General features: G+C 45.8%; 1 protein-coding gene across 1 annotated transcript in view; it reads left to right on the top strand.

The window, feature by feature from the left end:
- Positions 1 to 23364, top strand: part of TENM4 (teneurin transmembrane protein 4) — a 486586-nt gene that overhangs the window by 449143 nt on the left and 14079 nt on the right. The window contains exons 27-30 of the mRNA XM_067533333.1: positions 6568 to 6740; positions 11256 to 11491; positions 18992 to 19288; positions 20832 to 22446. Of these exons, the coding sequence (XP_067389434.1) occupies positions 6568 to 6740; positions 11256 to 11491; positions 18992 to 19288; positions 20832 to 22446 (2321 nt within the window). The remainder of the gene's footprint in view (positions 1 to 6567; positions 6741 to 11255; positions 11492 to 18991; positions 19289 to 20831; positions 22447 to 23364) is intronic.

Raw genomic sequence — 23364 nt, forward strand, 5'->3', positions numbered from 1 at the left:
CATTAATAAAGATGTTGAACAAAACCGGCCCCAGGACCGACCCCTGGGGAACTCCGCTTGTGACCGGTTGCCAGCTAGACATGGAGCCATTGATCACTACTCGTTGAGCCCTATGCTCTAGCCAGTTCACTATCCATTTTATAGTCCATTCATCCAACCCATACTTCTTTAACTTGCTGATAAGAATACTGTGAGAAACCGTATCAAAAGCTTTGCTAAAGTCAAGGTATATCACATCCACCACCTTCCCCACATCCACAGAGCCAGTCACCTCATCATAGAAAGCAATCAGGTTGGTCAGGCATGACTTTCCCTTGGTGAATCCGTGTTGACTGTTCCTGATCACCTTCCTCTCTTCCAAGTGCCTTAAAATGGATTCCTTAAGGACCTGCTCCATGATCTTTCCAGGGATTGAGGTGAGGCTGACCGGTCTGTAGTTCCCCGGATCCTCTTTCCTCCCTTTTTTGAAGATGGGCACTATATTTGCTTTTTTCCAGTCCTCAGGGACCTCCCCCTGTTGCCACGAGCTTTCAAATATAATAGCCAATGGCTCTGAAATCACCTCAGCCAACTCCCTCAGCACCCTCGGGTGCTATTTGTACCTATATAAATGCCAAGCATATTCTTTTCTCTGTGTACAGTTGGAGAGCTGCATAGTTTCACCAGCCACTGACATGCAGCCACCTCTTGAGTGGAAAGCAGCATCTATTTAACACATAACTATAACAACTGGGCAAGAGAGTGTGTGCCCACCGTCACTTAGTATTACAGAGGTTCTGGGGAGCCCTAAATTAGAGCAGCCCCATCCAGGGACTATTTCTGCTGCTGCAGAATATGGAGGATGCAACCTCTCTTTGCCCTTCAATGCCCCTTCTGTGCTCTGCCTCCTGGCATCATTTCTATGCGAATTATAATATAATTAACTAGCCTCTCACCCTTGTTCCTTTGAAGAAGTTATAATAAAATGCTGGTAATTGCAGAGATAAATAGCATTTCTCCTGTGCGCCAGAATAAGTACTGTGGACATGTGCTGTGCCGCAGGGATGGCTGTTCTGGTACCTGGTACTAGAATATAGTTAAGGCTCAGGATGTTGTTAGTGTCATAAGGCTAGTGAGAATCCCCAGTCCAAGCACATCCAAGTTGGTTGTGATTTGAAGCCAGCATGATTTTAACATCCCAAGAAGTAATATATATGTATTTGGCTTCTCTTTACTGTTAGGCATTTGGGGAGCTGGCAGGTAATAACAGGTTGATTTTGTGTTCAGGTTATTGTTAAGGAGAGTGTTAGCTTTCATATATGTCAATATATATGAGTAGTTCAATTGGATTTTTATATATTTAAATCTGTGAATTATTGTTTGAAAAGTTGTGAAGAGGCTAGACTTCGCAGGGTGTATATATGTATAAACCCCCACAAAATATAGTTTGTGAAGTGTATTCAGATTCTCTCGCACTAAATATAATATTAGTGCGGTGTATTTTTCCAACCTATTTGAGTGCTAGTTGCAAAAGGCTGCTGAAATGTGATAATATTAAGATGAGGAAGCCCCGGGAATCCTGGAACACGATGACTTTCTGAATAGACAGTATTTGTGACGCTGCCTGGATTCCCAGGGATCGGGCCTCTGTACATAAGTAATGTGATAAATGAAAGCTCTGAATGTTTACAAGCCGACAATTAGGCCTCATAAGTACCAAATACCATTTTAATTCTGTGCACTGAACCTTAGCTAAATAAATTTCCAATTGGGGATGAATGGCAGCAGCTTCCTTTGCCGGCCTAATAATTGTCACTATAATCATCAATGCCGCAGTTGGTTTGAACAGGAGACAGGCAGCAGCTGCATTAGCAGGTGATGAATTCATTGCTTTGAGCACTGCTGTGTTCATTCCCAAGTTTCAGAATTTCCTTAATTCTGGTGCTTTTGTAGCATTTAGAGGGCACAAAAATCTTAGCTTGTGATGAAAACTGGGCCACCTCTAAATCCTTACATTGTGGAAACAGGTCTATTCAGCTTAGCTTTGAAATGAATTGACTAGAGGAGATTTATCTTACTACAAATACCAGGACACACCTGCAACTACATGAGAACCAGTCACCTGGCTTTCCTCTTGGAGCTGGGAATCTGTCATATAAGTGACTTTGTGGAGGCAGAGGTGAAAAGAGATGAAACAGCCGTGTCATTCACTTTGACTTGTTAAAACTTATTATCTATTCGGAAACACAGAGGCCTTAAAGTCAGAGGGACCCATGGGGTTGGAGGTGTATAATAAACAGCATCCTGTATGTACCATACGCTCTAATCCAAGACAAAAGGGCAAAGTGCACCAGTCACAAGCAAAATATATAATGAGAAAGGAGGAAGAGAAATGCGCCATGAGCAAAGCACTTTTTGTTCAAATGGGAATGTTGGTAATAACTCACATTTATATTAAGAGCCTCCTTTTGTGTTGCCATCCGAGTTCTAAAAGGCTTTTGTTTGGACATGAATTTTTTACTGTTCATCTGCTGCTAATTAAAAATAATAGTAAAAATGTTAATAGGTGCAGTTGTGCTACCTTCTCACATTCCCCTCCGTAGATTGTGACCTTTTAACAGCTGTGAATAGGTGAGATATCACCCCCAGAGTAAACTAGAAAGGACTACTAGACCCACATCGGCTTCTAATGCAGATGGGATGGAGGTGGAATAGTCATTTAAAATACTTAAAATGCAGATGTTTCAAGTTGCCTCTAATCCTCAGCCCCAAATTCCTCTCCTAGCTCTCGGGTAACATTCATCACCATAGCTGCTAAGGTTTATTAAGATGCATGTGTGACATTTTATTTAAATTCTATTTAACTTTTTTATTCTGATGTAAGTATAATAAGCCTGTATAAAGCTCTAGGTTCACGGACTGGCATGCACACATATTAGAATATTTGCACATATGCAAATTAACTCGTGTACACGCAATTTCAAATCCTCCTGCCCCAAGGAGCGGCAGGGCCAGGACCTAGAGCTGCGCCGAACTTGGCATCTGTCGCCGAGCTAGGTGAAATGAGAGGGTCTGGAGAGCTGGTAGTGTACATGAACAGGGGAGTTCTAGCGGGTGTCTGAGCTGTGCAGGTGGGTAGGAGCTGGATGGTACTTGTGGTTCAGTGGTTGGTGGAGTGCCTCAAGGTGTCTGGGGACGCTGGATTTAGGGGGTAGAGGGAGTCTGGAATTGCTGACGAGGGGCTGGAGGGAGCTGGGCGTGAAGCTGGAGAATTAGGCTAGGTCTACACTTCCAGTGGCGGGCCCAGCTAGCCTGGTATAAATAGCAGTGTAGAGAGCAAGGCACGGCTTAGGAGAGCAGAGGAGAGTTCTCTACATGCCTGACCCTTATGGTGTGTACCCTACATGGCTCTCTTCACACCCGAGCGGTGCCTTCTATGTCACACTGTTTAGCCGTGTAGTGTCCCAAGGCTGGAGCCTTTCCCCTCTGCTGTGAAACGCTCCGGAAGTGGAGAAAGGCTCCAGCAGGGGGGAGGCAGCTGGTAAAGGCCTTTCACTGCCGTGGGTAGCTCCACACCACAGTGCGTGTGGACGCCGCCTCCTTTTCGTTGCGGCATGTGCTCCACATATCCTGCACACTGCCACACGTGTAGGCAACGTCTTAGTGAGGACGGCTGTTGGCTGGAGGGCTGTTTGTGGGAGACCTGGGGGGCCGGGAGGTAAACTGGGGATGAAAGCCTTTGTGAGGTTTATATTGAGCGTGTTAGTGGGATTTGTGGTATATGAGCATTTTGCTGGCTCTCTGCACAGGGCTGAACGTCATTCACTTAGGATCAATCACAGCACTCTTAGAAGTTAGGTGAAATAGGGACCACTTCATTGCACGTACTCTTTCTCTAATGTATGGTCCTGGTTCTCTTCTCACTCGCACCAGTTTTACAGCCCCTTAGACCTCAGTGAAGTTACTCCTGACTAGCTCCATAGTAAGAGGAGGACGGGGCTGTATCAGACCAACATCTCGTGTTTTTATATGTGAGTTTAATGTGTACCACTGTCCTTGCCCTGAGGTTGTTAATACTCCAGGTCTGAACTGTCAGCTTCAGATATCAACTCCCCAGAAGTTTTGGCAGCGGGGATGGACCTGAGTTCATCTCTACTGTTAGGGTTGCACTCTGTGTGCGGGAATACTGGTGTCAATATAAAAAGCACTTGTGCTGTTATGAAACGTACCGTTGGGGACAGTGATCAGTGATGTGCTTCCTACATGGGAGAGACACCAAATAATGTCCCTTGTGCACAGGTGGCATAAGGATAACCGTTGGCACTCAGCTGATGTATGAAGTTCCATAATGTTTTCAAGTAGGAGACACATAAATGTCCTTACAGGACGTACAGTGAAACTTAGCAACCAAAATGCTTGAGTTCCTGTCTCATTGCAGACAAAACAACAACTAATGAGCAAAGGAAGTTACTCTATATTCAGAGCACTTCGTTTCAATTCCAGCTATAAAAAAAAATCAACGCAGACCCAAATCCTGTGCTCCTAAAGTCACTTGGGAAAGGTTTAACTGGTCTATGCCAAACTCAAGAAAATGGAATTTATTCTTTCCCCACCCCCTCTCCTTTCACAACAAGCTAATTAATTACCAGGGTGCTGGAGTGTAAATGGAAGCTGTGCCCGGCTCTCCAGGCGTGAATCATTCTATGAATGGTAGTGTGACATGACTGTGGGCCAGATTCTCCCTCCCACCATACTCCCAGCCTGGGAATGGGAAAACCCTAACCTAGTTAGACCTTGAATACAGAGGGAACTCAGCACACACTTTGGTTGAGGCCCACAAGGTAGAGAGGATGGCAAGATAACATTTTTGCTCCCTTTTTTTAGTCTGGCTACGGTCTTTTAGTATGGCCTTTAGTAGCCCCTAACCATAGAGGTACTACTTCTATAGTAGTACTATAGTTCTATAGTAGTACTAAAAGTACTGTGTAACTTTTATAACATACTATGAAAGGCTTTAGACTGGCTGTGATCTACTAACGGCCACACTATTCTAAATATTTACGTTGGTTAAAAAAAACACATCCTTAAAAATTAGGGGCCAACTCCATCCCTTAGATGCAAGCAGCCACCATACCACTGACTTCAGTGAAACAGCAGCCACTTGCACCAGAGCCGAATTTGGCCCGTTTGTGTTTGGTGTCCCATGGAACGTAAATGAATTTGGGTCTGATGGTGTGAACTAATGGGGGAAGACGCATCTGGGTGAGTGATTTGCTCTGTCATTGGAAGGGGCTCAGATACCCTGGTGATGGGTATGGTATTAGCAACAACTCCATGGCCTCTCTCAGGGCTCTGCGTTGGTGGATAGTGCTGCTGGGACACTTTTGCCTGTTCTTGGATCTTTGAGGGTGGGAGACATTCTGTCATCATAGTCTCCTGTTGCTGTCATGCTTTTGTGGGCAGGAGTGGGGTGGCTTAACCCCCATTTATCACTGCTTATTTTTGGAGTGTAGGCAGGGGTCTTACTCCTTCTTCTCCCTGTCTGCTTATATGACTGCATTGATGTAGTATCTCTGGGTAGGTGCAAGGGAATTGTGCCACTTTGGTTTCCCATTGCTCTCCACTCCCAGCTTACAATTGGGAAAATCCTGCCTTAAGAAGCTCTCCTCCCCAGGGTATATTCCCCTTCCTATATCCCTGTTTTTAGCTCATTCTCTGGGCTGAGGGAACTGCTTGGGCAATGCCCTGATAGATGGAGCTGGTGGTGTGTGGTCCCTCTTTGTCGTGCTAGCCAGGAAGAGATAATTTCAGCATGACCACCCCCTACTTGAGTACTCTTCTGGAGAGGTCCAGCCACAGGATTTCTGCTTTTCCTATTCATAGATCAAATAAAACCCAACTCATTCTCTGACAAGACCCAGTAGCTGCTCAGAGGCCTGTGTGTTGAAGAGTTGTTCTCAATCTGTCATCTAATGGACAAGTTTCCCCACCCCAGCAATCACTCCACCTGACACCTGTGTTTGACTGTCTCATGGGAGAAGCCAAGGAATGAATAGAGATGGAGACTGAGCTAATTTCTCACCTGTTTGTATTGGCCCCTCCAGATAAGGACTGAGGCACTCTTGTATATAGACAGGGGACTTCATTCTCTGAGGCTGCCAGTCTGGCTCCCTTCACTTGCCCTAATCTTCTTTTTTTAAAATAAGAAAAAAATAATCAGAGACTTGCCATAGTACAAAAGGATAAGAACAGGACCAAAGGAAATAGCTGAAACTGGTGGCACAGAGAAGCTTCTGTTCAGCGGTGCAGGACAGAGAAAGAGTCATTGAAATAGATTTGAGGAGATAGCAGTGAATGTAAATAAGGAGCAGAATGGAGGTGATAAACTTAGAAGGCATGTTTAAAATACAGGCTAAAAATCACTTGATCAAAGTTATTGAGCCAAACCTGCACTCCTTACACAAGCAAAACTCCTAGTGGAGTCAGTGGGGGTCCTGAGAGCCAGCTAAATCAGCAGGAGCTTTGCCTGTTCTTTGTAGGGCAGCACATAGGTTCATGGTACTGATCACACTCCCTCCTCCTTTTCAGGTACGACAGCTTTGGCCGCCTGACCAACGTTACCTTCCCCACAGGCCAGGTCAGCAGCTTCCGCAGTGATACCGACAGCTCAGTGCACGTCCAAGTAGAAACCTCCAGCAAGGATGATGTTACCATAACAACCAATCTGTCAGCATCAGGCGCTTTCTACACCCTCCTGCAAGGTGAGCCCAGTAACTGCCCTTACCCCAGGTTCAACTGCACACAGAGGATTACACAGCAGGAAACAGACGTCTCTTAATAATCCCAGCACCAGAAAAACCCTTCACCCTGCAACGTCCCACATGCTGGTGTACACCCACTCACACCTACCTACCAAAGCAATGGGAAACATCACATGGCTCGCTGTCGGTTCTGCAGCTGTTTTCCACTTGGTTCTCAGCTTGTTGCCTAGCTGTGCATTCTTCTTGCAATGCGACAGATACTCTGTTGTCAGTTAAGGAAGCTGATTATTGGGGATCATTATTCTTTATGCCCTTGGCATCATTCAGGGAAACGACCAGTACGCGGTTCCTGCCCCCTAGAGTCTGTGTGCAAGTTAGCACAGAGATTGCGGCACATGCTGGGCCAGATCCGCAACTGGTGTGAATCGGCGCAGCTCTGATGACTTTGCTAGGAGGGACAGCTAGGGAGGGGATAAAGTTAGGGAAGTGGGAGGGGGAGAAAGAGGTGACGAGGCAAGGGAGTAGAGAGAGTGGAAGGAAGGATGATATGGGAGGGGAGCAGTGGGGTGGGGCACTGGGATTGGAGCAGAAGTTACACGCCAAAAACAGTCCTGGGGTAGTTGTCAAGAGTGATTTCTTGAGGCTGAGGCCTTGTCTACACTAGCTCTTATGCCGGCAAAACTTTTGTCGCTCAGGGGTATGAAAAAAACACACCCTATGCTGGCATAAGCGCTTGTGTGGACAGTGTGGACATAACGTGGCTACACAAGCACTCTTAGAGCGGCCCAGCTGTGCCGCTGTCAGTGTTAAGTGCACACTATCCCTAAGGGTCTGAAGCTTAACCCTGCTCCCTGTGGGTGGGGGCTGAGAAGTCCTCTGTATTCCCCACTCCCTGCTGGGTCGGCTGAAGGGCTAGCAGGTTCTGGCTTACCCCACTCAGCTGACTCCTGCTCTTTGCCCAAGGAAGATGTTTGTGGTCAAATACAAGTTTTCACTTTTGTATGGAAAGAAATGTCTCAGTCAGTCTCAGTCTGCCCAGGAGTCACATTTATGCTGGTTCCTTAAAAACCAGATGTCTGGGTGGTTAATTTCCCTGTTTTCTATAGCAGAGGGTGATCTCCTGGATAGGAAACAGCTTCCTATGTCTGTGAGCCACCTTCCTGGGCCATTGGGAAAGTGGTCTGGGGCCCAGACCTCGTCAAGCTGTACCTTACATTGCCCTAGGGTATATAGCTGGTGTACTGTGACTTTTTCTTGTCCACTACAAAACACAAACCAACTGAACCCTAACTAGCCCAGCCAAAAATCTGCGCATTAAGATGTCTGGCAAATACTCAGACGTGAGGTTGGTTTCGCCTCAGGAGCCTACTTAAGCAATAGAACCTGCTGTTGGGGGCTCTATAGTGAGATAATCGACTGTGATGTGATTTATGCCTCCCGAGCCAAAGGACAAGAAATCTCATTGTGGCGTCCCCCAGCCGTACGGGACACGGCAGTACAAAAGGCCATTTTTAATATTTTTAAATGACAGACAATGTTTTTGGTTCACAGAACAGATTGAATGGGGAAATGTGCTTTTCCCAAATGAAGTGAACTTTCCGGTCCGTTAACTTGCTTGCAGCATCTGAAAGGTGTGTGCAGTCCCAGCAGGAACAAATCCCGATTAGCCACGTTTGCCAGGGCCTCCTGAAGAGTGATTCTAGGCCAGGGCACAGTTAGGCAGCCTGCTTTAAAAGAGGCAACAATAGTTTTCCCTCTCTCAGCCAGAACTGGCTTTCTGCCAGAGGAGAGAAAAAAGACTTCAGGAAGAAATACTTAGAGAGATCTAGTCTGCGTGTTGGCCCATAAACCAAGCGCTTTAGCCTGCCGGATCCCTAACAAACTCAGCTAACGCACAACATGGAGCAAGGCTATGGTAGAGGAGTGTTACACCTTTGGCCTAGGGATCTCCTGAGTAGAGAGCACAGAAAATTCCCAAAGGGCTGGTGTTTAGAGGGGGAACTACGCGTTCCAAGGCCGCTGGGACAGTGATGGAGGGAGCAGCCCAGGGGTGGCTGAACAGAAGTTTCTGGAGTATCCCATGCGCAGATCAAGCAATGTGTGAGCAGCAGCAACAATTTACCCTCCTGCGTGTGCCATAAGAGTGGATGGAGCCGGATCCGCTCTGAGGTTTTGTGACTGTCTCTCCCTCCCAGAGAACGGATGGTACAGGCAGAGCAGTGAGACAACTCTTAGCATGAGCCGAGGCAGGATTGGTTGATGCAGAGCTTCATGATGAGTCCAGGACTGGCCAGCTTGGACGCCTGGTTCGTGAACCTTTCAGGAAACCCGCACTGAGCACTGAACCAAACACAAGCCTGGGCTGATTTACAGTTTGGTGCAGGAGTCAGTGTGACACTGAGCAGAACCCAGACTGAGGCTGGCATAAACCCTGCTCACAAAGACAGCGGGATTTCACAGAGCTCCAGGGAAAGCCCCTCTTGCTAGCGCTAAGGGTGAGTCTCCGTAAGTGTAAGTGGTGGAGGTAGAAGGTCCAGAGTTTTATTCTCCAGGCTGTGTGCTACTGATGACCACGCTCTTGGGATTGGATACACCAGTGGATGCTGCTCATGTGGCCTAGGGTGAACGTCAAGTGTCATGAGATTCCCACAGGCAGCTTCCCCGTCAGAGGCAGCTCTGCCACTCCCATCCTGAGGAGGATGTCAGATGTGAGGAGGGCAGAGGAGCAGAATGAGTCTCTGCTTTGTCTGATTCTCCACTGGCATAAATTAAATTTGTCCTGCTGCAGCTCTTATGCTATCTCTGGACAGTCCTCCCTCTCCACTGCCCCTGGGAATCAAAGCCTGGGTGTCTACAGACCTGATCCAGAGCCTACTGAAGGTCAGTGGAAAGACTCCCATTGGCTTCAGTGGATTTTGAATATGCAGTTTGGATATTCACAGAGCTTCGGATCTGCAGTCCTGGATCAGTGCAGTACTGGGATACACACTGGTGAATTCCAGTGTCACTGCAGCAGTGATGTCAGTCTGTCGCTTAGTTACCTGCATGCGTTTGGCTTACCTGGTCCAGCTGAGATGGTTGGAAAACTCCAGTTGGCTCGAGAGTTCGCCGGATCAGGTCCATAATGAAAGAAGCCAGCCAATTTAGGCTTCCTCTCCTAATTGTATCAAATTGTGTCATTTGCCAGTATATCCTAGCCTGAGGAGAGAGGATCATTTTGCACTGACCTGATTTTCCCTCAAGCTGCGGGAGAGCAGCTAGTGAACAAATGTAACTTGCTTCAAAATGAAAAAACAGTTTTCATGAATTTTTAAAGGGATTTTTTTATTCACAATTGGGTATTTACAGCAGCCAGGGAGACAGAAATGGTAGCATTCCCCAGCCTTCGAAGGAACTGCAGAACTGGCATGCGCTGCATAGGGTTTTGAACAACCCTTTGACACAAAGTGGGGCCCAAATCCTCGAAGGGCTTCTCCGTGTAGGTTCTTGGAAACTGAATTTTGACTAAAAAAACCCAACAAGAGTTCTGTGGCACTTTAAAGACTAACAAATTTAATTTTAGTAGGCATAAGCTTTTGTGAGGCTCAGCTCACTTCGTCAGAAGAAGAGGTAGAAAATGTTGACTGATGGGGTTTCTGCTCCATTGTCTCCTTGGAAAACCCGGGGAGGGAAGGCAGAAATGTTGCCCTTCCCTGCCACTCCTGAAATGATGGGTTTGACCCATTGAATCTGTAGATCTCCTAAGATCCCTGCACATCTTTCAGGATCCACTGGAGGCCAGGGCTACCCATATGGAAACCTTGTGCATATGCACTCTCTCCTGACCCCCAGCTCCCATGGCAACCTCTTTAAGGGTGGACAAGAGTGTATCATTGGAATACCAGTTAGCATTGAGTTACAGTGAGAATCCCCAATGCTTGGGGTGGAGGGACAAGGCTGAGGGGAGCAGCTGGCTCCTGTTGCAGAACCTGGTTTCCACCAAAGGAGGTTACAAGGTTTAATATGAGCAGACATATTTTCAGGAATTAGATAGATAGATATTTCATATACATTTCAGTGAAATCAGGATTTATTTAGGCTGTAAAGATAAAGAACAGTGGACACACACATGCTTCAGAAGGGATACAATTCAGGATCTTCACCAGCAAAATCCCACCCACCCAGTACATGAGCTAAAGGGGTAACTCTGTTAGCTGTGAGTCAGTGCTGGGCTTTTATCCGAGCTGGGGCCAGCCTTTAAAGGGAGACCTGAACGCACATGCCGTGTCAGAGTATTACACATTATTCCCCTGTGAGCTTGTTTAACCTGCATAATAGTTTTTGGGCAAGCGTGTGCCGTCCAGAAAGTGAAACTTTCTCTAGACTGAAAGAGAAATGGACAATTCCCAAACAAACAGTAAAGGTGAATGTTAAAAGGCATCCAAAGGCTTGGCAATAACTCAGGTAAGAAAAATAATTATACGTGGGTTTTTGTCATGAGTCACTGACTTGAACCCATCTCTTACTTTTTTCCAGACCAAGTCCGAAACAGCTACTTCATCGGGGCCGATGGCTCTCTCAGGCTGATGCTTGCCAACGGCATGGAGGTGGCACTGCAGACGGAGCCCCACCTGCTGGCTGGCACCGTGAACCCGACGGTGGGGAAGAGGAATGTGACCCTGCCCATCGACAATGGCCTCAATCTGGTTGAGTGGAGGCAGCGGAAGGAGCAAGCAAGAGGGCAGGTTACCGTCTTTGGACGCAGGCTGAGGGTGAGCAACAGGCAGCGTGGGTGTCGTCTGAGTTTATCTTTCAGTCATACTCGGACTCCGGTCGCGTGATATAGAGGGACAAGACCCAGTTGCAATGAATATGATGGGGGTTTTTTAGTGAGCCTGCGGGATGGGCAAACCTTATAGCTTTATCTGTATCCTTAGCTGAGACAGCCTTTAATACGTTTCCCGATGTTCTCACCTAGACTGAGCCATCATGGGTGGCACTGCTGCTTCCACTGCATACCCTGTGTATTATGAGGAATGCTGCCCATCCAAACCATACGTAACAGGCATGTTGAGTGCACAGGTGCTCAGAGCTGCACATGTCTTGCACGCGGCACATGGTTTGAACATCACTCTGAGCATGGACAATATTGTAAACCTCATTGTTCATTCAACGTGCAGGCTCTGAAAATGTTTCTATTTTCTTAAATTTGCCACTCTGTCGACTGTGTTGAAGAGCCGAGTCTGTGGCTGAACATGCCCTTGCGCATCTACAGATTATGCCATGCATAACAAAAGCCCATCTTCTAACTCTTGTTCTCCCTTTGAGGAGTGCACAGAGGTTTGGTGCTTGTGAATGACACGTTTGGAAAACACAGCTGTGCACATGACAATGTATTTTATGTACTTGTCGGAGTCTTTTGAAGATCTACCCCAGGAAGCCTGTTGTAATTCCATTGCTGATTGCTGATAAAGCTGGTAAATTGTAATGCTAATATTGACTACACAGCCATATGAGCTGTCACTCCTGGAGTCGGGGGCTATGAGCAGCTCAGAGGTAGTTCTCATCGCTTGGCAGGATCAGACCTTCTGAGAGTGATGCTCAGAGGGTTGTTAATGTCGCTAGAGGGATGGGAATCGAGCAGCTATTTATACACACTGGGGCTATGCAGTAAATAATAACACGCATGGTCTCAGAATATAAATTTTCTGCTCCTTGCTTCTCATCCTCTCTTTCCTGCTGTGCGTCCCATGTCACTCCTGGGTCATTTCTACTCATCACTCAAATACACACACACTTGTTGTACACTCTGCCTTTATAACCTCAGCCACTCCTGACCTCATCCTCCAACATGGACATTAGCGGAGGCCATTCACCCGTTTCAGTTTCCTTCATTATCAAGAGAGAAAATTTTTGCAAGCAGAAGTCATTGGGAGCTGGGTGTATGCATCTGAACCACCCTTATCAGAAGCTGCTTTTGTGCATGTGGATCAGCTGGCTCAATTTTCTTTTTCCATTTAATACATAATGAAATTAGCAAACAAGTTGTTCTCTAAGGAGAGACAGGCTTGCAAAACTTGCAGCTGTGTCAAAGCTGTTTGGTGTTCAAAGCAGCTTTCCCCGATTTCACCACAGCTCAGCTGGCCTTGTCGGTTTTATTTTCTAAAATCTTTGCACAGGATTCTCCCAAGCACAGTGTGGTATTATTTTATGCTTTTTGAGCACTGAGAAAAGCATTTTAAAAATCTATTTACCTATGACTATGTAAATCTGATGTCCTGGATTCGCACTCCTTTGGCGTGCCTACACCTGGAGTTGAGGTTGTAATTCCCAACTTGAAAGGACTCTCGCCAGCTCCGATCCAGCTAGCTACACAGCAGCGAGAGGGGCTAGCCATGCCAAGAGCATACCCTTCTGAGACTCTAGGTGTGTATGCAGTGCAGCTAGCCTCTCCTGCCACTCACACTGCCATGGTCACGCTCTATTTTTGGCGCACTAGCTCCGTCAGGGCTGACTCAGATCAAGCTGCCAGCTCAAAGTGTAGATGTCCTCATAGTCGGTTAGGACCTACTCCTCTCCCATTGAAATCAATGGGGGCCTTGCATTATATAAGGACAAGGTTGTGGCTGGCACTGCAGAGGGGATGCAAGGAGTCGGTGGTGTACAAGGAGTCCTCCCCTGCATCTTCATACCTGCACCAGGAGCAGCCATATCCTTATGTCACGTCCTATGAAGTGCTAATTGCCTCCTGAGAGATGTCCTCCACTTGACAGCTTTATAGTATAATAGTCTCTTCTCTCCCTATATCATAGCAGACACAAGCACTCTCTGATGAGAGGCTCGCCTTCCATGGCAGGTGCAGAGATTGCTGGAGCTTTGGTTTAACACAGTCATTCTTCTGGAGGCCTTGGTGTTATGTGCCACATGCAAAGGCCCTCAGGAGCCTACCCTTTCCCCTCATTTAGCGCATGTGGCAGGGGTGGCCACACTGTGGCTCAGGAGCCACGTGTGGCTCTTTTACAGTTAGAGTGCAGCTCGCGGAGCCCCCTTCTCTGCCTACCAGACTAGGGTTTGGAGTTCGGGGCTTCAGCACTGTGGTGGGGTGGTTGGGCTCGGGGCTTCTGCCCCATGAGAGGCGCCTGCCGAAGCCCTAAAGCCCGGCAGGTCCACCCCGGCTCTCAGACTTCTGAAGATTGCTGTATGCGGCTCAGAAAGTCGATAAGTTTGGCCACCCCTAGCGAATGGTCTGAGCGGCAGCCCAACCAGTAAAGTGATGCTGCATTATGGAAGGGGAACATGCAAAGAAGCTGTCTGTGTCAGGGAGGCCCACATGTACAGCCTTCTTGTCCAGGTCTGGGAGAACAGTTTATCCAGTTCTTTGGAAACCAAAAACTCAGTTCGAATCTGGACTCCTCACTGAGTTTTCTTTACTGGCGTTTCATAAAGTGACACCTGAGGTGATCAGACTCAGGGAGGGGGGATGGACTAGGGGGCACCACATTCCAGAGTACATAATTATAAATCAGGTTATCTACATATCCTAAAGCAGACTAACACCATTGCATTCTACATTGGATCACACGCTTTATGATTGGTTTACTAATTTTATGAACCAATCCCTCATGAGCTGTCCAGGCGTTACAAAATGTGCTAGTAAGCAAAGCTGCAGCTGCAAGCTTCTCACGCATTACTCTTCTTTATTCCATTTCTTTGTCTGTTAGCTACATATTATGTACAAGGCCACTTATGAATTCATGCTTTGTCCATCGTTGAATCTCTGTTTCCGTTCTTCTGTATTCTTTCATTGTTCATCCAAGGCCAACAAGTGGGAGAGGAAAGTGCGTGGCTGGCGGATCTGTTGCAGGGGAATGTAACACTAACATGTTGTTTGCTGCCCTCACATTGATCGCTCTGCTTTGTACATTCCATTCCTATCTTCTACCTGATGTCTCTCTGATCTGTGTACGTGGAAGCACTTGGGGCAGGGATTGTCTGTTACTCTATGTTTGTACAGTGCCCAGCTCAGCAGAGCCCCATTCTTAGTTGGTCCCTTGGTGCTACCATACATCAATAAACAATATGCTGATCCACGAGCCATAACACCCAGCATACTGAGGGGGAGAATTCACTGTGCAAGCCGCATGGTGCAACAATAGCCATAGACTAGTTGTACAACCCCTCTGGAGGCCTGGGGAAGGAAGAGCTAAGGAATCTATCCACCAAGGCTCCTGTATATTCAGGCTTTGCACAGGGGAGAGGATTTGGCCCTTAACACGTGTTAATTTTCAGCTTCACTGATCCACTGCATGTAACAGGGCTTGTTAGCTTTCTTCATGGTTTCAGCTTTGCTGACCTGGTTATTTGTGTGCCATCAGTCTGCAGCCCCCTGCAGAAAATCTTTACCTTTACATATCCTGCACGGACCCAGTGGACGTGTCTGTCCTCTAATTGGTCCTGTCGGCGCAACAGATTGATGGCCTTGCTGGTCGGCTGGCCACAAATTCCACTCCGCCAATAACAAATGGCAGCGCTCCATCTCAAATTGGAGTGTTAGCTAGAGCACTGCTCCTGATAATGGAGCTCATTTTTTTTCTTTTTACAAGCATGAACTTTTTAATAAAGAAGGATGTAAAATAATCTGTGGCGGTGGAGCACGTGGGATGGCTGACAATTACTAAGCTGTCTGCTTAATCAGATTTTATTTATTTAACCAGGAAAGCACCCGTTGAGATTAGTCTCATTTTCACCAGGATGCTGGTGGCAAGGAAGCAGTCACAGCAATGTTAGTTGTCACAACAATACCTCCCACCACAGCCTGCATTACTGCAGAGATCTCGGAGGTGATGTTGCTAACCATTACTGAGCAATTAAAGCATTCTAACCTCCTCCCCCGAGTATCTATAACAAGAGCAAGCCCAGACTTGGACATACCGATAACCACAGCTTATTTGCCATGGGAATTCCATGCAGGCAATATTTTGTATCTATGCAGTTGTGTTCAGTCACCCCTGGGGATGGAGCCCTTATTACAGACATGCTATTCGCTCTCTTATAGTTAAGGGGTTGCCTCTGCATTTTCGTTATATATTTCGTCATTTTCAGGGCTTTATAACTCAGATGCAAAGGCTGGCTCCAGATGATGTTGGTGCGCATTATTCTGACAATATTTTTAGCTACAGGAGCCCAAAAAGAAGGATAGAAGGCAGTGCTGGTAATGAGTGACAGTGCGATTCCGAAGCAAGCTCGCCTGTTTTATTGATCTATTCGGGGCTGTGAGTCTGCAGTTTATGTTAGTGTCTCTCACATTAGCTGGAGGATACTTAATTATGTATCAACATGGGAGGAGTGTATTTTGTATTATGTATTTAAATTTAAGGGCTGCTCACCCACAGCTCAGTCCTGCACTCTGATTAAGTACATGGAACTAGATTTTAAAGGTAAGTGTATGCCTAACTCCCATTGATTTAAATAAGAGTTAGGTGCTACCTTTAAAAATCTGGCCCAAGGTCAAGGGCTTTGATGGGCCACAGCATTCAGTATAATTCAGGGTCAAGCTCACAGGACAGAGGTTGGCACAAGATTTAGATTTATAAAACTAAGGAAATAACATATTGTTACTGGGCCAGATCCAGAGGTCCATGTTCAGTCCTTACTTGGGCAAACTCTCATTAAAACTACTGGGATGTTGCCTGTGTAGAAATTTATGGATTTGTCCTATATTTGTGATTTAAAGAGCACCCTAATGTGGCTATACACATTTGTAAGGGTTTTTGCTAGAAAACAGAATCTTTGGCCCCTGGAACTTACGTCCCCCAGGCATTAATGGGTCGGATGCCTTACAGCAATAACATCCAGGCCATCACAGCTGGTGTGACCATTGGAGCTGGAAGCCTTGTGGGAGAAGTAGATTTTCAGATGCTGTTTAAAGGGTGACCAGCAGGCGGTAATGCATGTAAACTGGGAGAGCGGTTCCAACGTGAATCCATACTTTGGACTCGTGTTTTAAGATTTACTTAGTTTAAAGTGACTCTGTTTGCTGCGGATTGGGGGACTGAGTGACGCAGGGGTACTAGTAATGGGATGCGGAGAGTTAAACTTAACCAAACACGAATCCAGTGACAGGTCGTTCAGTCCAGTGCTGCGTGGCCGATGCCCACATCCCAAAGTAACCAGCACCTTGTGTGGTACTATTGTTGGCATTCTGAGCAGAGAGGCCAATGAGTTGCCTTCCCAGCCACAGCAGAGCTCCCCCCAGCTCTGCTGGCAGAGGGTAGCATGGGGAGCTTGCACTGCTGGCTGCCCATGCTGTCTGTTCTGTGGAAAAATGGTAGGCAGATACATTTTTCCCTCTTACACTTTTTTATGAATATTTGCTGCTCCTGTTTCTCTATTTATAGTAATCCAGCACCTTCTAGCTATCAGATTGCTCTGTTAGTGACACATGCATCTGCAGTTAGAGTTTTGATACCTTTTTAATTATTTCCCAGCTTGCCTGTTGGCTGGGCTTTTGGCTGATTTCCTGTTTCTCCATTACCCATTAACAATATATTTTAAACACTGCTGCAGGTTTAATTTTAGCATTGCCTGCCTTGGTTCCATATTAGCCTTTTCTTTTCCTCAGGTCAGACCTTTCATTTACCTTTGTTATCCATCAACTCAGCATCACCATTGACACTGCTCTCTCTGCCTCTTCCTTCTGTATCTTCCTTTTCTGGAGGTCTTCATCTTCTGCCTGTGCTAGTTGATCAAGCACACCTCTGCCTCAGCTCCACCTTTGCCCGTCCACGACTTTTGCTGTCTCTCTCATTTGTCCTCCCAGAGTCCCAGCACTCCATACTCCATCATGTGCAGAACATCACCCCCGGCCTTCCACACAAAGGCACCATCACATCATTTCCTTCTTCAGTCAACTCTTCTGTACCCTATGCATTTCAGGGATCCACTTTAAAACTGCCCTTCTGTTTCTAAGAACCATGCATAGACTATCTCCAGCTTGCTTCATAGTCTTGGTCTCTTTCTCCTCCGTCCTCTCTGGCACTGGCCTTCTCTACTTAATGCTATGCAGTCTTGTCCCTCTTAGTGTGACCTCTCATCATTTGGAACAGCCTTCCTGTATTTCTCACTCCTGCATTTCAAATTTTAACTAAGGACAAACTGTATCTCATCTCCTTTTACCGAGACCAAATAATTGCTCTTCCCTCTACTGTTTGTTATTTAGCTCTGTATTCCCTCCCAAAAACAGAACCACAGGGAATTCAGAAGTATATTGAAAAGTAACAGTCCAAGATCAAACCTAGATCAGGGCTGAGGACCGCATCTCATTCAAGTTAGGAATCCTGATTTTATCCAGAGTAGGATGGAATAACTGCCCGTACCAGCCAGCTCTCAATGTGTGTGTTTTTATTTTTGCACAATGCTTAGCTAGAACAGTAATGTGGCTTTAAAATGCTTAGTGTGTTATCAGTTCTTATCTATAGTTCTTTGGGATACAGTCTTGGAACAAAAATACATTTCTCCTGTTATCTTTTAAATATATATGATCTCGCCTTCAATTGAAAGTGCAAAAGGGATTGAGGTAACAGGGATGTAATTACCTAAAGTGGGATTGGGCCAGGACATTGGGGTTAACAACCCCAACTCTTGTTGGCGATGGGGTCATGAGGTCTTTAATGACTACAGATGGTCAGGGCCTCCATACTACATTTCATAGGAAAGACTGTACCACTAGGCGATTCAGTACTGACTCAGAGAATGAGTTGTACCTGCTGCATCATCCACTTTGTTCCTCGCGGCATTTACAACTACATGACTCAATACCATGCCCTTTTCTAAATGTCTGAACTCTGAGGGACTCAGATGACCTGGACACAATCCAGGCAAACCCCTTACAAACCTCCCCAGCAAAGTTTTACCAGCATATCTTCATGCAGCCTTACGTCATCTGTGCTGCAGTAGTTTTAGGCCCCTTGTGAGCAGAGGTTATCTGATGGTTTTGTGGTTCAGCCAACGTTCTACACTCTGTGGCAGGACTTTCAAAAGCACTCAACATTGCTCCTACTGAAGTCACTGGTTACAGCTCCAGTTGACTTGAGTGGAAGCAGAGTTAGGCCAACACTGAATATTTTTGAAAATCGCACCCTAAGACAATTAATACATAGGTATGTGTAGTACTGGAACTGATCCAAAGGAGTATTTGGTGGGGGAAGGAGCCATAATTTGCAACATAAAACCATTTGTGCCCTTCTAATTCTCTTTCTTCCTCTGCCCTCTAGGTTCACAACAGAAACCTGCTGTCTCTCGACTTTGATCGTGTGACAAGAACAGAAAAAATCTATGATGACCATCGCAAGTTCACCCTACGGATCCTGTACGACCAAGCAGGCAGACCTAGCCTCTGGTCTCCTAGCAGCAGGTTGAATGGAGTGAACGTGACTTATTCCCCAGGGGGACACATTGCAGGGATCCAGAGGGGAACTATGTCAGAAAGGATGGAATATGATCAGGCTGGCAGAATTATATCCAGGATCTTTGCTGATGGAAAATCATGGAGCTATACTTACTTAGAGAAGGTATGTGTCCTCTTGTTTCTTACTGATGGCTGCTCATTGTGTTTGCTAACTTAGGGCTAAGTTCTCAGCTGGCGTAAATTAACTTCACTTCTTTGACTTCAGGGGTGTGACACTGCTTTACACCAGTGGAGGACCTGATCCTTAGAGTTTAATACACATGCATCTATGTCATCTGTCTATTTTAAAGTGCACATAAATGTGGAATCTAAACCCAGACAACAGCTAAAGTTAGCACTGAGCATCGCCCAAAGGGCAATATTCTCTGTCCAACTCCAACCCCTGTGCATATGTTTTAACCCTATCTAAATACAGTAGTCTGTTCTTGAGCTGGATGTAATAAAACGTCTCCAGGTAAAGACAGATCATATTCTAGTCAAGTTACAGACACAGTGAGTGCCAATAAAGATAAGCATACAGTAGGAATTTATTTTGGATGTTCCATACAATGTAGAACCGACAGACCATAAAGTCTAGCATCCTCCCTTCTGCAAAGGCCTATTTCTGATGCTTCATAGGAAGTAGGTGTGGCAGGGGCAGATGAGGAAGGAGAGAGACTAATTCACCTAGCCTGTTGTGGAAATGGTGGGTGGGAAATGCCTTTCTCATCGTTGCTGGCATCAGTATGAGATTTAACCATAACGTTATCCGTCCTCCTTTTAATCCATCTGCTCTTGGGGCAGGAATTGTATCTGCCTATGTATTTGTACAGCACCTAGCACAATGTGGTCCTGCATTTGGGCTCTACAATGATATAAATAATAAATGGTGATAAAGCAACTCTTGAATGGCAAAAAGCATCAAACTCTATCCCAGTATGTGCATTACGAGCAAGTGAGATAGGGAACTGAGTTAACAAATTTGTGCTAAGTGGCTAGTAGCAAATGAGTTCCATTAGTTGTCAGACGGACTGGGTTGCCTGTTTGTTTTTGTCATGCTGTTTGATTATTTTAGCCCATAGTACAAATGGAGAAATGAACTAGGGAGAGTTGGCTGAGTTTTTTGTTTTTGCATCAGTCCTATCAAGGACTGGTTCTCTGCCTTCAGCACAAATCTTACACCAGTGCCTATTACCCTTCCTGTTTCTCTTCTGGTCACATCTGATCACACCGGAGTGACTCTCTCGCTGTGTGTGTACCTCTTACTACTTAAAGTCTATTGTTATAGTTATTATTTGTCCTGGTGCACACCCCCAGTGTCCTAAGTGCTGTACAAACACAAAAGAAAGTAGATTCTCCCCTTCCGCAGGTGCTAGGTATTGTACAGACACAAAAGAAGGTAGAAATCTCATCATGAAGAGCTGATACTGAACAATATAAAACAGAGGGGAGCGGAAAGGAGAGTGTAAGGTGGCCAGGTGGCAATTGGCCACATATTAGTTCCTCTGTGAGGTCTGCAGGCCACTTAAATTATGCTGGACCCATATGCACTACAAGGTGGATGCTAGAGATCCCTTGTCCTGAAATATTGTCCTCTTTGAGAAATTCACAATGATCATGCCTTAAAATGAAGAAAATAATTCATTCATTTCCCTCCTCAATTCTAGTCCATGGTGCTGCTCCTTCACAGCCAGAGACAGTACATCTTTGAGTTTGATAAGAATGATCGATTGTCATCCGTGACCATGCCCAACGTTGCCCGGCAGACCTTAGAAACCATCCGGTCCATCGGATACTACAGGAATATCTACCGGCCTCCAGAGGGCAATGCTTCAGTCATTCAGGATTTCACTGAGGAAGGGCAGCTCCTTCACACCTTCTACTTGGGGACAGGGAGGCGCATCATCTACAAGTATGGCAAGCTGTCCAAGCTAGCCGAAATGCTCTATGACACTACTAAGATTGGCTTCACCTACGATGAAACCGCTGGTATGTTGAAGACTATAAACCTGCAGAATGAAGGATTCACCTGCACTATCAGATACAGGCAGATAGGCCCACTCATCGACCGCCAGATTTTCCGTTTCACCGAGGAAGGCATGGTGAATGCACGCTTCGACTATAATTATGATAACAGCTTCAGGGTGACCAGCATGCAAGCGGTGATCAACGAGACACCGTTACCCATCGATCTCTACAGGTACGATGATGTGTCGGGCAAAACAGAGCAGTTTGGTAAATTTGGGGTCATCTACTATGACATCAATCAAATTATCACCACCGCCGTCATGACTCACACTAAGCACTTTGACGCCTATGGCAGGATGAAGGAAGTCCAGTATGAAATATTCAGGTCACTCATGTACTGGATGACTGTGCAGTATGACAACATGGGGAGAGTGGTGAAGAAGGAGCTGAAGGTCGGCCCATATGCAAACACAACTAGGTACTCTTATGAGTATGATGCTGATGGCCAACTGCAGACAGTGTCTATCAATGACAAACCACTTTGGCGTTACAGTTATGACCTCAATGGAAACCTTCATTTGTTGAGTCCTGGGAACAGTGCCCGTCTTACCCCACTAAGGTATGATCTCAGGGACAGGATTACGAGATTGGGGGATGTGCAGTACAAAATGGATGAAGATGGCTTCCTGAGACAAAGGGGGAATGACATTTTTGAGTACAACTCAGCAGGCCTGCTCATCAAAGCGTACAATAAAGCTAGTGGGTGGAGCGTGAAATATCGCTATGATGGCCTTGGAAGAAGGGTCTCTAGCAAAACTATCCATGGCCATCATTTACAGTTCTTCTATGCAGACTTGACCAACCCCACCAAGGTCACCCATTTGTACAACCATTCAAGTTCCGAGATCACCTCTCTCTACTATGATCTCCAAGGCCACCTCTTTGCAATGGAGCTCAGCAGCGGAGATGAGTTCTACATAGCCTGTGATAACATTGGGACCCCTCTGGCAGTCTTCAGCGGGACGGGCTTAATGATCAAGCAGATACTCTACACAGCATATGGGGAGATCTACATGGACACCAATCCCAATTTCCAGATCATCATTGGATACCATGGAGGTCTGTACGACCCCTTCACTAAGCTCATCCACATGGGGCGGCGAGATTATGATGTGTTAGCTGGGCGCTGGACAAGCCCAGACCATGATATGTGGAAACATCTGAGCAGCAACAACATAATGCCTTTCAACCTTTATATGTTCAAAAACAACAACCCTATTAGCAACTCTCAGGATATCAAATGTTACATGACAGGTAAGATTTCTCTTTGTTTGTTTGTTTGTAATTAGTATATACACAAGCTGGTTTTTGTTCAGGTGGTGGATAGGTTTCTTCTTCTTCAACAACCCAGCCTTCGTAGAGTCTTCCAGCCTAGACAGGGACTGAATTTCTCTTTTAAAAGGAAAAGAAAACACCATAGAATCTTCCAGATTAAAAGGGGCCTGAATTTCTATTATAAAACAACAAACAAAATTTAAAATAAAAAAACTCCAAAAACCCCAAAAAACCACACCAAATTTGTCAGTTCTTCTTTCCCCATAAATAAACAAAAGAGGGCACAGGCCCACTATATTTTTCCTTTGCAGGTCACCTTTAACCCTTCCACAGCTGGATTGCTCGCTGCATACACAGAACTCATGAAAAATTTAAGCCAAGAACTCCACATTTAGCCAACAGGTTTTCTTTTTTCTTCCTTGTTGCTCTCTTTATTTTTCCCTTTATTTTGTTTCCAATTGTTCATTTCCTCAAACGTCCCCAATTTAGTTGCTGATTAATATCCTGATAACCCCTCTCATTTGTATATGCATAGCTTTTGTTCACACAGTTTTGCAATGGAGACATGCTTGCAGCTAAATAAGCTGCAGATAGGCTTGTTTCAGCAAAATGGCAACAGCAACCTAAACCTTTTATCATAGCAAGGCATCGCAGAGCCCCTTAAAATAGCAGTACAGTTAAAAGGTAATCTACCCCAATCACCTGTTAAAAGCTAGCCAAAGCAAGTACTGTGTGTCTTAAATTTAAGACTTATATAGAAAGGGTAGGGACTTTCCTACTGTCAATAAGCAAAACAGTTCCAAGTTAGTTAAAAGTGAGAAGAATGGCTAGCTATAGTGAATTTATTTCAGCAGAAAAGAGCTGAATCACTCAGAGCTAATGATCATATGATTTCAT

The sequence above is a fragment of the Emydura macquarii genome, unplaced genomic scaffold (genome assembly GCF_026122565.2).
Source record: "Emydura macquarii macquarii isolate MOO-44397 ecotype Brisbane River unplaced genomic scaffold, CSIRO-AGI_Emac_v2 contig_3328, whole genome shotgun sequence".
NCBI lineage: Eukaryota > Metazoa > Chordata > Testudines > Chelidae > Emydura > Emydura macquarii.